The 17435-nt window shown below is 47.6% G+C and overlaps 1 protein-coding gene across 10 annotated transcripts in view; it reads right to left on the bottom strand.

Moving 5' to 3' along the window:
* The window catches only part of EMSY (EMSY, BRCA2 interacting transcriptional repressor), a 36391-nt gene extending 21566 nt beyond the window's left edge, over positions 1 to 14825 (bottom strand). For 8 of the 10 annotated variants that reach the window (XM_017836012.1, XM_017836015.1, XM_017836011.1 and 5 more), the window contains exons 1-7: positions 14720 to 14825; positions 13685 to 13793; positions 10153 to 10252; positions 9594 to 9668; positions 7603 to 7778; positions 6164 to 6316; positions 2549 to 2808 (exon numbers count right to left, since the gene is read on the bottom strand). In XM_017836012.1, the coding sequence (XP_017691501.1) occupies positions 2549 to 2808; positions 6164 to 6316; positions 7603 to 7778; positions 9594 to 9668; positions 10153 to 10252; positions 13685 to 13754 (834 nt within the window). In that variant the 5' untranslated portion in view covers positions 13755 to 13793; positions 14720 to 14825. The remainder of the gene's footprint in view (positions 1 to 2548; positions 2809 to 6163; positions 6317 to 7602; positions 7779 to 9593; positions 9669 to 10152; positions 10253 to 13684; positions 13794 to 14719) is intronic. The other 2 variants (XM_017836016.1, XM_017836013.1) reach the window with 1 other exon arrangement.
* Between the last annotated feature and the right edge of the window lie 2610 nt (positions 14826 to 17435).

A 17435-nucleotide genomic window follows, 5' to 3' on the forward strand; every position in this document is an offset into this window, starting at 1 on the left:
GTCCAAGACTATCACTTAAAGACACATGATTTAATCATGCAAGGAGTAGGGCCTGTAAAGCACTGCAGCTCAGCAGTGACTGCTGTACCATGACTAAGCAGGTTTGGGTCTCTCTGTGCCATTTCATCTCTCAAAATTAACACAGCGGAACAAAGTTCAGTGAACTTCATGTGTGAAGTGCATCCAGAAAACAAAATTCAGATAAAAATGTAAAAGCTCAAATCACAACTTTCATACTTCTGAAATACTGTTTTCTCACGTATACGTTGAAAGGATCAAAAGAATCTCTCTTGGCTACCAAAACTGCATGACATGTTTTACAGCAGAGACTGCTTGGCTTTTAACACACACACACACACACACAAAAAAAAAAATCAAGTTGGCTTTTTTGTTGTTGACTGTAATTGTTACAGTAAAAACTAATTCCCAACATACACTGAAATTAGTCCTGTCAGCTCCATTTTGACAGACATCCAAACCCAGTTCCTGAAAAATAAAGGCTCTGACTGCCAGGAACTTCACTAACTGGATTCCTTCTGTGTCCTGGACGGGGGACTTTATTATCAGACAATCCAGGAACCAGAGCTGTGACATTATTAGCTGTTACCACAAATCTGCCTTCACCCTACTAAAACGTCAAAGCAATTCAAAAAGCTGCCATGGAGAGACGAGGGCCTTCATTCATATCCAAGAGCTCACAGAGAGCTTGGAAATGTGCTGCTGGATACGAGGGAACAAGTCTGACATTCCACTGAAAACTACGGAAGGGGACTTCTGCCACCAAACCGATCCAGTGACATGTTTTGGCACATCTAAATCCAACAAAAGAGGGCAGTGTGACAAGTTCAGATACAAACTCTGCCCTGGCTGCCTCACCAAACCAGCACTGAGTTTCCTGTCACTGCAGATTAGTAGGAGTCAGATAATACTGTGCACAGCAAACCCTAAAATTCCCGTGTCAGAACAGGCAGAGGCACAACTGCAGCAAACACCAACAGCCCATTCTTTTGGAGATTTAATACTCTCTGTCTTTAATTACCATGATATATAACACCCATACTTAATCCAACCCTACAGACATTTAAGGCAAAACAATTGTTTGTGCACAAAAGATGAGCCTAACGAGCAGCAGGACGGGTGGTTAAGCCCTGCAGCAGCTGTGGATTTGCTGCACTCAATGCAGGACATTTACTGGATGGTTTGTGCTCACTCGTGGATTTCTATGAAATTTGATTAAGGACACTTATAGAACAGTGAATCAAACGAAAGCATCGAAGAGCCCTGGAGTGGGAAAAGGCCAGAGAGAGCAAGACCTTTATTGCACACTACTTCAGTTCATCTTACTTGGTTTTAAAGTTTCCAAAAATCGGGACATGGGAACCTGCTAATCCAAAGAGAGTCATAAAACAATTAAGACTAATAGAACAAACACCATGTGAAGGTTTGAGCTCAACAGTCAGTCTCTCACAGTTGGAAAAAAATGCTTGTTAGTGGCCAGCCTACCATCAGTCTGTCAGCATCGAGGCCAAATTAACTCCACAGAGACACCCCCCTCCCTGAAGTCTGCCTTAATTAATAACTGTGCCAAGAATGAACTTGGTCTGAGCCATTCATCTTTTTTTTTTTACATCTTAAGAACAGAAAAACAGACACATCTGAAATGCTTCCTAAAGCATGGGAAAATAGTCGTGCCATAGATTAGGCACGTAAAAATCTGAGTCTAGTACACAACTTCAACAGGGAAAACCTTTCCCACACACTGCACCGTGGTGGAAGCTGGGCACACTCAGCTGAAATAATGCAACTGATTTTGACCACTGTTAATGCAGAATGAGAAATGGCACACTAGTACTGAAAGGAAAATAAAGCCCCCCAGTCTTTGATCAGCTCCAAGAATATGCTTTATAGAGCCAAGGAAACTAGCCTCTAGATAAAAAGCTTGGCAAGGGAAAGCCCATGCCATCTCTCCTGGAATGCTACTACTGCAAAGAATAATTATAAATAAGGAAAATAGAAATAAGAAAGATTACCTTTGACCAACAGTTGTTACCATCTGAAGGCTGTTCAGTGGCCTATGTGATCCAGTTCTCAGTGGACTAGTGTCCATATCACAAAACCCAACACCACAAGGGGTACTAACTGGCAACCTTGCTGGCAGTCTCACCAGAGAGGCCAAGAATTGAATGAGCATGGAGACTGAATCCCCTCTCATCCCTAGAAGTGGTCCCTTCAGGTCAGGGTTGAGGCACATGGCTGGGGCAGTCTGGGGGAAGCTTGCACTCCCGCTGCCTGTGCTGTACCTGTTCTGTGGATAAAAAGAGGGCTTCAGTCTCCACGGCTGTCAATCCAGGTCCTTTCACACACAGCTGAACTAAAGTCACACAAGAGCTCGGTTTTCTCTCGGTTCGGTTTAACGAGGGATTACCTTATCCCAAGGGCAATCCTTAAAAACCAGCCAGACAGTTCACAGAAAGGAAGAGTCAAACATCACATCTTACTCATTGACAGAAGCAGAACAGAGGAACATTTGGCAGCTCCCCCCACATACCTTCTGTGTTGTGGTGTTTGTCGTCTGCGTCGAGGGCTTCGTGAAGGTTATTTTCACAGGCGACATGTGTGGTGGCAGGGAGTTGGCAATGCTCTGCATTATGTTACTCATTTTGGGGCTGCCACTTACAGGCACTGTGATAGTTTTAGTGACAGGAGTCACTGCCTTCGGGACTTCTTTCAGGAGCACAGGGGAAGAGCTGGAGGAATTCGTTCGCCGCCTTTTGCGGGGCTTTTCATCGTCGTCCGAGCAGCTGACACCTGGAAAAGAAACACTTCTGCTCAATTACACTGCCCCTGCCTGCAGCTCCCAGTGCTTCCCAAAACACCACACACTCCTGGAGTCTGACACCCTCTCGCAAGTGAGATAAAAAGGAACAGAGGGTAAATTACATCTCACGGTCACAACCGAGCTGGATCACACCTCAGACGCTCTTAGTCCCTGGCACAGACCACACTCACAGTGCCAGGAACCAGAGGCAAACCCTCCCCAAAACCCCAGCTGCTCAGTTACTGGGTTACTTCACTCAGGTTGACAGATTCAAAGAACACAAGAGCCAGCACAGGGATTTCATTCTGCCTCCAGAAGTTTGACTGATGAGGGGTTAGGGTTGGCACAATGCCATGCACATTTCAATTCAAAACTTGTCACTGCATTGCTGGTGGTGGTGGTTTTGTTTGCAGCAACTGCAAAGTTTATCCTCCTACAGTCTTCTTGATTTCAGCCTTTGCACCTACTTCCATGCCATGCTTATCCCTACAGTACCCTTCTCCCTTTCACCTCAATACAGCACCTTGAGATCCTTTTTTCAGTTTAACTATGAGGATTTAACCTCACTTTATCAGCTTTTCCCTTCTTTGGTGCATTTTGAGCAACAGATGTAAAACGGATATAAAACACAGCCATGAAAAACAAACCAAGCCCAGGCTCAAAAGAGTTCCTTCTGCCTCACAAGCATCTACTGCACACATATAAAAAAAATCTGCTGCAATATTCAGCTCAGTAAAGGATAAAAGCGTGATTAATGGATCTTAAACCCAAACAAAACTTTCCAAAGTAGGCAAGAGGTTCATAAGTTGGTCTAGATTACAGAAAGACACAATTTAATAACCAAATTCTTACAGCTGGTGGGTAGCATTGAAGGCAGTGATTCTGAGATTTATGTTAACCAGTGTCACGCTGTTTAAAAAAAGAAACCCAAACAACCAGAGAGAAGCTGAAGAGATGCAATCCTGCTTGTGCAGAAGACAACTGAAGATCCTGTTCCCCGTGCCTGGGGCTTGAAGACAAAGAGCCCCATCACAGCAAAAAGTAGCCTTGCTGCTGGTAACTGGAGCAAACTGGCTTGGCAGCCAACCTCTAATTAGGGTCAAGGTCTAATTATGGCCAATCTCTAATTAAAATCACTAAATACTCAAGCATTCAAAAAGTGAAGATGCAGGAATTAACGTGGCCAAGGAAGTGCCCAGTAGCACAGCAGGTAACTTCTGAGGAATGTGCTCCTGTGCCAGCAGGAGCCCCAGCTCCTCTGCAGGTCCCTCCCCAAGGCCAGCAGCCGTGCCCACAGAGGGACCCTGACCCAGGGAAGAGAAGCAAAGGCTTCGTTTGGAGCTGGTTTTGAACTCCAGCCCTCAGTTGTGGCTGCAGCAGCACAAGGAAACTCTAACCACAGTTTACTGCACCAGCCTCGTGGTGATCTCCCTCCACACAGGAGAGGTTTGGTTACATGACTTCAGGGTTTATCATGGACAGGCTTTTAAGTATTCCTTACATAGTGAGTGCACTATGCAAACTTATAACTGTGAGTGCACTAATCACACTGAACATGTGCAGGAGTTTCAGAACCTCTGAATCCATCTGAATCCAAAGTCCACAAGCAGCTGGAATGTTAGGACACAGCTGTTATTTTGCTGGGGCATCAAGAAATACAGAAGAGAGAACTATTTATTTGTGGTCCTCAACCACAAAAAAAACCCCAAACAACCCACCAACCAACCAACCAAGAAGTAAGAAAGTAAGATTAAACTAGCAGAGCATTATTTTATGTTAAGTACAGCTCATTTCATCCCCTGTTTTCACTGCTGGGGTTCTGCAGGAACGTTTTTCCTTTCATGTCACGTTAGAAATTGCATTTGTACAAGGTCAAGCACAGGCATTCAGCTCAAAGGTAACCCAGGTCCACTGTAAGTCAGCCCTGACAGGTGAGGAAGCAGAGGCAGGGAGGGGTTAATGGCTCAGTGAGGCTCTGGCTGGGGAGAGGGCACCCCACACACCAGTGCCAAAGGCAGGACTACAACTCACACCTCCCAAATTTGCTCCTGAGCAGCTTTGTGAAAACTAATGGGACTGATGTAACATACTCTGACAGACACGTGATCTCTTAAAAACAAAACAACAAAACGAAGCACACAAAGTGGGGGAAAATGAAATCTAGGGACAGGCAGAATAAAAATGATCAACCCTCTATCATGTGTCTAGACTGGTTTGATACTCATTACCATGTAATAATTCAATAGAGGTCTACATTAAATTTTTAAGATGTTAAGAACATTCTCCTCTGAATCTTTAAACTGAAGCCAAGTGATTAGTGCATAAATCAGAAGAACCTTAATGCAATGGGTTCCCTGGGCTGACACAGCCACTAAGGATGGTGGTGGGCAGGTAACATTATATTTAAGTACAGTGTGACATTTCTGACTGGCTAGCAGCTTATACAAATGCACACATAGAGCAGAAAGACTGAAATAATTTTAAAAATATTAAAGATAACCACAGCAAGCATAAAAATACCACTTATAACCTTCGCTGTTAATCTTTCTTTGTCATTTTGACAGATAGCAAATAAGGACTAAAGGAAACATTTTAATTATTAGTAAAATAAACTACGCACACTGAGGGCATACACATGAGGCTGCACTCTGCTTTTAGAACTAGTTGATTTATTAGCCAAACAAAGAAGGGGACACACAGGACACAAAAAAAAGACTCTTTCTATTTCCAAATTTAAATACATGAAGATGGGAATCTGGTTGGAATTCATATGAAGCCTTCACAGCTGCCCAGGAAGGCAAGTCTCACTGAGACTGACTTCCAAATCAATCACAAAATGGCCAGACATAGTCAATATGTAAGCACATAAATGCCTGCCAAATTGCATCCTAAAAAAAAAAAAAAAGGTCTGTGTCAACTGCGAAAGTGGAAAGGAGGGACCTCTTCTAACTCAAGTAAGTGAATACTATGGATTATTTAAGCAGAGTGAAGAGGGAAGTCCTCTGCAGAAGCAACCAGCAGAGCCACCTTAAAGACAAGTTCTCAACAAGATGGAATAGAAATCCACTGATATACAGCAATTTCTATATTTTATTTTCAAAATCTCTTCCCCTCTTGTCGTCCTTGCAGCATTACTGCTCCCTGCAGCATTCTGCTGCCAGCGGGTTCATCCCGAACACAATTTCTCGGGAAAAGGGCAGCAATAAATTCATTCTTTGACCTAAACGAAGGCACAGAGGCCTTCAGCGACTTGCCCAGGGTCCAAGTGTTTAACTCAGCCTGTGCTCCAGCCCCCAGACTGTCCCTTTCCTTCCCTCTGGTGCAGCAGGTGCTGGGATCACTTACTTTTGACGTACACAGCACTTCCACTTGGCAAGACGACTACACTGGAGGCTGGGCTGGCGGGCCTGGGGGACTTCACTGGTGCTACACTGCCACTTGGAACTGGGGTGGATGTTGGGGTTGAAGTGGTACTTGTGTAGGAATAGCAAACCACCACTGAAGAGGAGAAAAGACACCTTCCATATAACTGCAGTGCAGAATCCCATTATCCTATCGCTGTGTTAACAACCGAAATGGAAGCCAGAGACTCACGGGGTCACTACCCCCACTCCTGCCTCTGCAATCCTGGCACTGTGGAATGCTCCCCAGCTTGAGCTAAGCATGGCCACGGAGCTCATGGCCTTCAAAGACAACACAGAAATCTAACCTCCCTCCTCCTCCCACCCCCAGAAATCTGTGCTGCCAATGTGAGCTTTTTTGGTATTAATCTGATGTTTTACTTCATAATTTGTTCTTTTTTATTTTAGCATTAATTCAATGCTTTGATCTTTCTGCTTTTCTGTAAATGACCATATCCAGACTTGTAACTGATAGAAAAGTGCTGTTGCCTCTCCCCAACAGTACACCAGCTGAAACAACCAAAATATTCCTTTGGTAAGGAAGATTGATTTCGCTAATCAGCTTTTTTAAACCATTGCTTATATGTAATAATACAGTGATCCAGTATCTCACAAAAGCAGGATGAAACAGCCTGTTTCCAAGAAGTGTTACACATGTTCCAGTTGCATAAAGCACAATTCAGGCCTGTTCAGCCAAGCCAGCTGGAATGTGTACCACCGTTATTTCAAAGGCACAGGGAAAGCAGAAAACAACCTTTTAAAGTGTTACCTTGGTATGTCTGATCTGAAAAACAACAAAACCAACCAACCAAACAAAAAACCAAACCAACATTTTCTTGACTTCCACCAAAATCTACTTACATTCTTAAAACAAAGTGTTCTGAAGTGCCTTGGATCACTTACAGAACTCCACCAAATCTTAAGCCACGGGTACAAGTTTTTAAAGCTTACAGAGCTGAAGAAGTTAATCGGTGAATGTTCCCCTCATTTCCTGACAAACTGGGATTTTTTTGTCTCAGTTGCTAGTATGCTCACCAACACAAAGCTGCCAGATTTATGCTGCAGAATACTGGAAAGGTATCTTTAAAAAAAAGGGTTTTTTTATATTTTCTGTGAATAACATTTAATAAGAAAGATCTGGGATTTTTTTTTTTTTTTTCCCATAGAACCATAGAATCAGAAGGGTTTGGGCTGGAAGGAACTTTAATAAGGCTCATCCAGTCCCACCCCCTGCCACGGGCAGGGACACCTTCCACTGGCCCAGGTTGCTCCAAGCCCCGTCCAACCCGGCCTTGAAATAACCCCTTTGATCTCTAACAGCGATTTCTGCCGTGTTATCTCCACGCTCCCCCGGGTCACAGCAGTGTCCCCCGTGTCCCTCACCTTCCTTGCTGCCGGTGTCTGCAGGCAGGGGCAGGGAGGAGTTGTGCTGCACGGCGGCGTTGGCCACGGCGTTGGCGGTGACGGTGAAGGCCGTCTGCGGCACCAGCCGCGGCATCAGCGGCACCAGGCGACGGCCCTCGATGGACCACTCCGAGGAGCTGTTGGGTCCAGACATGCTGAACAGAAAGGCACATCCCGTGAGTCTCTGCCCAGTTTCTGAATGCTCAGGACTCTTACTTAAGTACCTTTTTACCCCCTCCCCACAACGGTGAAAGTCTAAAAGGCAGTTCAGGACATACTCCAGCACTAACGCTCAACTTCCTTTGTTTCATGAGGGCCCTCACCTCCCTCAGCTGACACAGAAAACCTCCCACATTAAACTGAAGAGGTGATTCTTCTCTTACTGTTTTGTTTTTCAGGGCTCAGAAGTGTGTGGGCATCACACCCAAACTCCCTCATTAGGTTTGCTACTATTCAGGCAGAGTTGGTACCCTCTGCTTCTGGATAGCAATACCTAGAAACCCAACAGATTTCATAAGACTCCTGAAATGGACTGTGGTACAGGGAAAAGCCCTCAGCTTCTAATGCTAATCTTGTTTTGGCTGAACAGGAGAGTTCAAGACTTATCAAAGTAGTCCCAAACAAGGCGACAGAACATGAAATTATTAAAATACACCCTGAGCATCTTCCTAAGCAGAAACCTGTCTCCTGCTACCACTTGCTCTTGCCTTAGTACTTACACATAAACTAGAATGTTTGTTAAAAATGCTGTTCTTACCTAAGTGGAGAAGTGTTTCTGTTTGTGACTATTTTACACGAGTCATTTGTCAAATCAGCAAAACCAAAATGGTAAATTGTTTTCCAATGCTGTAGTGTTCTTAAGCAAATCAACCCATCTAATATATTAATATATTCTGAAGAACAACTTCTCACATGAAATATTGCAAGCAAGTTGCAGCAAAAACTACTACAAATTAGTTTGTAAAACACACAGGATCTGCTCTGTTGTTAAATCTCTATATGCTTCAGCATTCTTCATACATATTCATGCAGCACAAAAGGAGCTTCATGAGCTGAGGTAAAAATACATTTTAAAACCAAACAATAGAGAGCACAAACATTCCATATAGTAAAGCTAGCAAAGTCAGCCTTCCTAATGAGTTGAAGAATGATAGAAATCAAATACTGTATTACCAACCATCACTCACAAGGAATTACCACAGGAAAGATAAAGAGAAGCAGCACTTCACAACTGCACTTTGTCTGGATTATAACATCTCACTGAAGTGCAACACCTCAGGGCAAACTATGCATGATCTGTAAAATGCTAAGACCAGAACTACTAACTTAAAAAGAAAACCCGACTCAGGAAAAGAACCCTGATTTGACAACTACATGCTTATTTTTCGCTATTTTTTCCCCTTTCTTAAAGATTGTTAAGTAACTCTCAAAGGGACATAATTACTTGTTCTCTTGCTCCCCTGCACCTCTCAGAGGTCCTTTCTACTCTGACCATTTCTCCCCTCTGTGCTGATGCACTGCTTTCCACTCATCTCTTCCACCTCTTTCCCCTCCCTTTGTCTTTCCTAGGTAGCTAAGTCCCTCTTAACATAACCTTTCCAAACGGATTAAAATAAAACTAAAGGCAAACCAAGAAGTGAGTAATAAGGCAAACATGTTCATCCTGCTTAGGAACTTCTCTGTTTCCTCTGGTCTGTCTTACAGAAGGCTTTTCATGCCACCAGACTGTGTCTTACATTGTACTTGTACAGTGCATGGGATAGCCTCAGATCCAAAATCTAACTGTACTAGAGAACTGCTTCTAGTCCTTGATGTAGACCTGACACAGCAATTCTCTCACCCACACGCTGTTTTAACTACTGTTCTTAAAACCACCATCGATCTTCAGAGTCCCATCGTTCAGCTGAGGCCTAATGGGTTTTTCCAAGGGGTGCTTGTGGCAATCAGGGCACCAAGGCCCCGTGACTCACTTGTGTGCGATGGTGGTCAGCCGTTCATCATTCACCGCCCGCCGAACCTCGGCGCGGTGCCGCTCCGTGGAAATGCTGTGGAAAGCCAGCCATTTATTTCAGTCAGGGGGAGAGACACGAACATTTATCTAAAAACTCCAGCTGGAATTAAACTTATGATTAATCTGCCTCGGAGAGGAAAGGGAGCGGGCGTTTACGTTCAAGAGATTGTCACTTAACTTTCGCGGTCACAGGGAGAAAGGGTGAACTGTATTATTGCTCCAAAACATTACTGAGGAACAAAAAGAACATTACTGCTTACAGGGTACCCCTGCAAAACAGCCAGAATCCAACCTCCTAATGGGAGCAATAAATTTAAAGGATATGGCAGAAAAATTCACCCAGAACACGCAGCTTTCGTTCTTGAGGCACCCTGCGCTCCAAGACCTTGGAGCCCTACCTCGACAGAACCCCAAGCCAGCACACACTCAGGAGCTGGCTGCAGTCCTCTAACACTGCCACAAAGCACCAAAGGAAAGAAAACAGGCCGTGGCTCTTGGTTTAAAGAGGTCAGGGTTACCTAAGCACTTTGGAGAGTTCTCCCAGAAGATCCTTCTTCTCCTTCGTGAGGTCTCCCTGCGCACGTAAGGCACTGATGACACCTGCATAGGCCTCCAGCTCTGAGGGGAGAGAGCAAAGGGTGGCTCTATTTAATGCTCACAGCACAGGGGAAAAAACACACACACTGTTTTCCTCATTACTGACAGCATTCTATTAATTTTCAAAATCATTAAGAGGAACATGTCTTCCAATTATTTAGCGCTTTTCAAAAGAGATTGATGAGTTAGAGCTCTCTCAGTCAATTACTCTGCAGCATGAAGCATTTCTGTGAAACAACTCTCTCATCACAGAGGATTATCTGGTTTATAAACCCAAGTGAATATGTCAAGCTCTCTCTGAGCTGACAGTTCAGGCAAAAAGCTTCAAGAAACCGTCCCCCAGTTTGGAGAGTAGCTCAGAATTCTCTAGGAGCAGGAGAAGGAAATCTTTTAACATGCATCATTATTACAAATTCCATAGCAAAGCTTGGCCTGGAAAAGAAACACACTATCAAAAGAGCAACTTGATTTTTGGTAATGCCTTTCCTTAATTAGCATGGAGAACATCAGCTTTAGTTTGTTAAATACGATCATCATAATCTTTTATGCCCATTTACTTGATTTGTGCAACTGCTTGCACCTGAAAAGAATGCAATACACTGAATTAAACCTGCTCTCAAAAGAAACAATCCAGCTCTTCCGAAACTTAGAGCCATCACAAAGACTAACTCACGAAAATACAACTCTGATTTACAGGAAATCTGTAATTCCAGGTAACTGTGATGTCATGCCGTTAGTGTTCTAAAAAATACAACAGCAAAAGGCACTGAAACTTCTGAATTTTGTCCTGCTGAGCAGGGTGAAGATACACCTAATGCAAATAATGGAGCCTGCTAACTGGCCAAAGAATAACTTGCTATTCTCAGCTTCACACAGTTCAAGGAAACGTTCATCAAAACTCCTGCTTTAAACCAGAAATACAAATTCTTTTGGATGCCTCTCATTTGACACGTCCATTTCAGCAGCCAACCCAAACCAGCCCCACAGCACACCCCAGCTAACCAAAACCAGGAATAAAAGGTGCAGGCCAAAACCTCACACCTCTGAAGTTTGCTGCAAAAGAAAAGACTGATGCTGTTCTGAAAAGCTTTCAGTGCAGGATTCCAAAGAGCTAATTTACAAATCAAATCAGGGAATTGTGCTGAAAAGAAGTCCTGCTCTCCTGTCCTGCTTAAGCAGCCAGAACACAAAGCAGAGTCACTCTGGTTAACTATGCAGCCTGCACAGGGATGCTGAGTGACCTACAGAGGCATTTGAAGCTTCAGTTATAAAACATTTGCTAATTAATGCAATGATTATTACTAATATCAACATTTATTTAGACAAGCATGTTACAATATTTAAGATACTAATGATTTTCCTCTGTTAACAACTTAAAGTAATTCTCAGCCACAACCATATAATTATTTAGCAAGGATAGACTTTTTTTTTCCCCTTCTGCATTATAAATAGAGATCCTCTACACTAGAGCTTTAAAAATACACATTCTGGTCTTTTGGAAGGTAGTGAAGATTACAGAGAGCTGTTAACCAGTTTGTGTCCGTGCAGCAATCACTAACTGGGGCGCTCTCTTTCCAACACAGAACACATCAAAACCCAGCCAAAACAGGTTTCCCAAAGAAATATCATTATTTCCAGCGGGAGGTGCCACCATCACCCAGCTCAGTGATAACCAGGAGCAGCAGCAGGTACCACACACCCCGGGATGTGTCCCAGCCTCACCTACTCGACTCCTGCTGGAGTAACCCCGCTGCTGCTGAACCATCAGCCCAGTGGGATGCTGTGCTGAGAGCTGGGAAAGCAGGGCTCTGGGAAGCAGATGGATGCTGCTGGATGTGAGGGTCAGGGCCCTGCAGCCTGTCTGCAGGGAGAGCTGCTCTGCTCTGCCTCAGCCCTGCCCCGCTGGCAGGGCCCCCTCGTGGGGACACGGCTCGTGCCAGCAGAACAAAAATAAAAGGGATTCTTTTTTTAAATTTTTTTCCCCTTCCCGTGGGCCCAGGTTATGTCAGTGAGGGAGGTGTAGCTGCAGCCCTGCTTGGCTCAGCTGCAGGGCAGGGCTGTGCCAGCACACCCGGCAGCTCGGGGGGAGGGTTTTTCCGCGCTCCCGGCCAGCACAGCTCCGGTCACAAAACTCAGGAGTGCACATCCAGCCCAAAGCCTTTGGCATCCTGCACTTGCTCCTCGTTTTTGTACTTCTGGAGCCTTGCTTGAGGCTCAGGGCTGTCACCTTAAGAGATGCCCATCTTATTGCAGGGCTGAGTGTGACATCTGTGCCACCCTTTCAACAGAACACACATCCCACATTCCCAAGGAATGAAATTAAAAGGGCAAAGGGTGGGAAAATAAACTCTCAACTCTCAAAACATCAAGTGGATGGCTTCACGACGTGTGGGAACCTTGGCACAGCTAGGAAACAGCACATCATCTCTGAGCATTCAAGCAAAATGAGAACAGGAAAAGCTGTCACTTGATGGTCACAGGAAGTCAGAGGGAGCTCAGCTTTCTTCCTGACATCATCTCCAACATCATGGTCCTCAGAGTGAAATCTCAAAAGAAATCTAAGGCTTTTTTTCTTTCCTTCTAGTATTATGCATCGTTTAACTGGCAAGAAACCCCCTTAATTAAATAAACTCAGCCCCAAGAACTCAAACCAACTGTTCTGGATCTGATCAAAGGTCTAACAAAGGATTCTCTCTCCTGTGCCAGCCAAAAGAGGATGCTTGAGGAAAGAGCAAACGTTTTTATTACTTTGCAAAATACAAAAGCATCTCTCCTCATACACACAGACCCACGAGGGCAGAGCACAAAACCACGTCCCAGTACCCATGCCTTGGGCAGGGGGCTCAGACACTGAGCTGCATTTGAAACAATGCAAAGAGCTCCTGTGGCTGTGGCAGCTGAGCCAGGACACGGTTCTCCCCCTGCCCTGACGTGTGTCACTGCAGGTCACAAACCAGCACCATTTCTTCCCCCCCCCGTTTTAAGTCTTCACAGTAGTAACTTTAACACTTGAACTCAGTCCTACAGGGCCAGTTAAGCCAGGGTTCCACGATATACTTTTTGGGTACAAAAAGGCGTCTAAACACAGAACTGGGGGAAGGGGAGGGGGGAAACAAAACAAAAAAGAACCCCAAAGACTCTCCTCTCACAGAGCATCTTGTTGCATGATAACAGTGGCAAAAAAAACCCTCAGCAGTGCAACACTGCAACCAGGACATCCACGAGAGATTGGACCAAACCAAAACCACTCCCCTCCACTCACTTTACTGGGGCTGAGAGTATCTACCAAACCTCACTTTAACATTTTGAGCCAGGGCTGTCAAACCAATGACTCGTGGAAGATGCAGGACACTGCTTGCAAGTCGCCTGTAGATGTATTATTCCATGGAAGCAGTAGGCAGGCAAATCTCAGAAGGGCAAACACACAGAGCCACAAATTGCATCTTACTGTACCCAGTTTGCGCAGGATCCTCTTGCACTCATCCCTGCTGAGGTCCAGCAGGGTTGGCCACACCACAGGCATCCTTCCCTCGCGTCCGTGCTCCCACACAGCTCAGCCTCGCTGGAAAAGGAACAGAAACGCTGTGAGCCCAAGTCCGTAACGTATCGATTTCCCAAGCCGATGAACGCGGGCTCCTCTCAGCCCGCTCTCGACTCCCGGACACGCTCGCTCCATCCTTTGCAATGGCCCGCAGGAATCCGGCAGTTTCCCGAGGGTACGGACTTCCTACACCCTCTCGCTCAGATCATCGCCCGAGCCTTTTTACCGAGTTCCCCGCCTCCTCCTCGAGGCTCTTCCCAGGATCGCCGCTCAGCCTCCTCCCTCTCGTTATGCACAAGCACCTACTGCGGGAACTCTCCCGCACGCTCCCCTTGCCCCCGGGGCACGCATTTTGCACCAGCCCATTATACGGCAGCGTGGCAAAAGCACCGTGAAAATCCCCGCTTTCCGCGCGCCAACGCCAGCCCCTTTCCCCCAGAAAACACCGACCGACCGACCGACCGACCGACCGACGGCGGGAGCGCCTCCCGGCCCCAGCGCATCGCGGACCGGGGGCGGCGGGGCGGGAGCGCCTCCCGCCGCACCGGAGGGAACGGAGGGGAAAAGAGGAGCCGGGAGCTCGGCACGGCGGGGGGCGGGGGGTGGTGGCACCGGGAACAAAAGCCCGGGCGCCGCCGCCGCGGCTCCGAGCGCGGGGCTGGACGGAAGGACGGACGGACGGGTGGAGGGAGGGAGGGTCGGTCTCCCACCAGGGCGCCTCCCGGGCACTCCCCGCCCGCCCTCCCCGGCCCCTGGGCGCTGTGCCCCGCCGGGCTCGGGGGAAGCATGCAGGGAGGGAGGGAGGGAGGGGGGAGCGGGCGCTGCTGCCCGCGCCGGGCGCGGACGGGGCGCTGCCCCGGGCTCGGGGGGGCGGCGGGTCCGCGCCGTCCGGGGGAGCGCAGCTACCCGTGCCCCCGCGGCGGAGCACTGCGGGGCGCGGGACCCACCTGGCCGGCCGTGCCCGGCTCATGGGAGGCGCGGCGGCGGCAGGACCCTCCGCTCCCGTTCCCGGGGCCGCGCTCCGGTTTGTTTGGTGGCGGTGGCGGCGGCGCTTCCCCGAGCCAAGATGGCGCAGCGGCGCGCTGCGCATGCGGGCGCGCCGCGGGGCACGCCGGGAGTTGTAGTCTCCGCCGCCTCGCGACAGCGAGGAGACGGAAGAGCGGGTGCCAAGATGGCGCGGAGCGCGTGCGCGGCGGCGCGGAGCACGCCGGGAGTTGTAGTTCTCTCGGTGTCTCCCGAAGCGGCGCCGACCGTCCCGCCATGGCCCCGGCGGGCGGCTACGGGCATCCGGAGCGGACAAAACACCGCGCGTGTCCTCTGCGCGGGCCGGGACGCGCGGCGCGCTCCGGGCGCTCCCGCTCGCCCCGGAATCCAAAATTTCAGGGATTAACATCCCGCCTCCGCTCCTGGAGCAAAACCCCGGGCGGCTATTGGTCGTCTCCAGCTTCCTGAGTTAGGAGCGGCGCCGGGGGCGCGCGGGGCTGCGGCGAACCGCGTGTGAGCGAACAACAAAGGGGACAGATCCCGCACCTCCGGCCCCCTCCCAGCGCTGCGGGGGCTCCGCGCCCCAGGACCCCGCCGCCGGCCCTCTGCTGCATCTCACAGCCATCAGCACTCGCTTTCCTGCGCACTTCCACGAGAAAAAAACCCCAGTAAACGGTATCTATTTAAAAGCCCTCAGTCCAGACTAGAAATAGAAAATAAACTGCCTCCGGGGTGCAGCTGGAAACCAACGCGCCCGATTCGTCACTGCACAAAACTGTTGCAGCGAGGAACTATTAAAAAAAAAAAAAAAATTAAAAAAAATCCCGTCCGTGAAAACGCCTGCAAGAAACGGCTGGAAAACCTCCCCAGGGCGCCCCGGGCCGGGCTCTCCGGCTCTCGCCGATGGACACTTTCTCCCTGGCTGTTCCCTGTTGTTCTCACAGCGCGGGAAATCCCGACAGGCTGGTCAGTGACTCGAGATGTCCTCCTGGCACAAGCATCTCTATTTTAGCTTCATTCTCTTGCCCTCCCACCGCTCCTAAATCCCCTCTTCCTCATCGCCCTCCCATCCCACTTTTCCCCCCCGGCTCAGAGCAGAGCAGGAGCCTCGGCAATGTTCGGGCACTGGCACCTTGCCAGAGGAGCCTTTTACACACAGCCTCGTCAGACGGAGATTGTCACCCGGGTCTATTTGCATTTAAATCCACGCGGATATGTGAGCTGCTTTCACTGGAGACAGCTTTGTGCTGCCAGTCAATAGATATTTCCCCCCCTCTATTATAATACGTATTATATTCAACAAACAAATCTATTTTACAAATCCTAACAGCTCAAAGTATCTAAATTCAGCAAGGCTCGAAAAGACATCAAAATGCCACTGTGTATCCAGTTGAGCATCTATTTAAATACTTTGCTACACCGAGGCAAAATCTCGATTATGTAACCTCGGATAATGACAAAAATCCCTTCCTTGTGTCATTCTGCAGCATATCAGGGGAATTGAAGCTGGTACCCTCTGCAATCTGGGGAGGCAGATGCAAACCTCCACCCTCTGTGGTGTGCTGTGTTGGCAAGGAACACATAAACCGGCTGGGAAGGAAGCAAAGCCACTCCTCGGGATAGGAAGCCTCGGGATAAGGGGAAATATTAACGTTATCGCTCCTCTGAGCCACTTCAGTCCTTATCTGTGGCCACACTACAAACCCTGGGTATCTCTGACAAACTGCTGCCACTCAAAGAACGTGTCCCAGACCAGCAACTGGCAGAATTCAGCCCCTCTGGGACCTGATTTGTCTGGGATTTTAGGGCAGCTGGCACCTTCTCTCTCAAGTTACACCCACCAACAGACTGTCTGTTGCTTTTAAGCCCAAATCGACTTCCCAGCAAATTCCTTGCTCCTGATTTTTGACCAATCATTTTCACAAGGCTTGGTGTGCTATAGGTGCTGGGGGAGCGAGAGAATGTTAATGATTAAAAATATAAATAATCCTAATATAAATACCAGAAATTCACTGGTCCCGGAACATCTTACAAGTGAAAGTTTAAAGTAAACTTACAGTATTGTTGCAGGGTGAAAACAGCAATGGGAAACAAAAGCATTTGCAAAGCAGAGAGGCTGATATTGCTGTCACCGAGCAGTTCCCAGGGCAGCTTTGGGCAAAAGTTCCCGTGCTGGAGGATCTCAACACTGGGGATTAATTAGCAAGGCTTGTGCAGACAAATAAAGACAGCAAGCAATCAGGGGAAAGAAAAGATGGCTCAGACCCTCTCAACTCTTAACCCCTTCATAGTGATGTGACCGTTTCAGAGTGAAACCTGATGGAAAACCTACGGAAACCATCATTCTTTGAATCAGGACCATAAAAAGATTCCAGTGAAGCTGGGAAAATGCAACGGGAATTGGGTCTGATAAACTCCTGATGTTGTTGTAGATGTCATTAACTTTAATTTGCAGAAAGTGAACCTTGAGGGAGGAGCTGGGATACAAACCCTGAAAACGGGTTCTGTGGGATTAACCTGGTGTCCACTTAGTTCTGACACATGGGTTATCCCAACAACAACGGGGCTGAGAGGCTTGCAAGGGAATGTCACAGTGAAAACAGCCAGGAAAGCATTTCGGACCTCAAATATTCTCTTGGGAACAAATGTTTAACGGAGGGAAAAGTGCAGGAGTGCACT

This window comes from Lepidothrix coronata, unplaced genomic scaffold (assembly GCF_001604755.1).
Source record: "Lepidothrix coronata isolate B3197 unplaced genomic scaffold, Lepidothrix_coronata-1.0 Scaffold268, whole genome shotgun sequence".
Classification (NCBI taxonomy): Eukaryota; Metazoa; Chordata; class Aves; order Passeriformes; family Pipridae; genus Lepidothrix; species Lepidothrix coronata.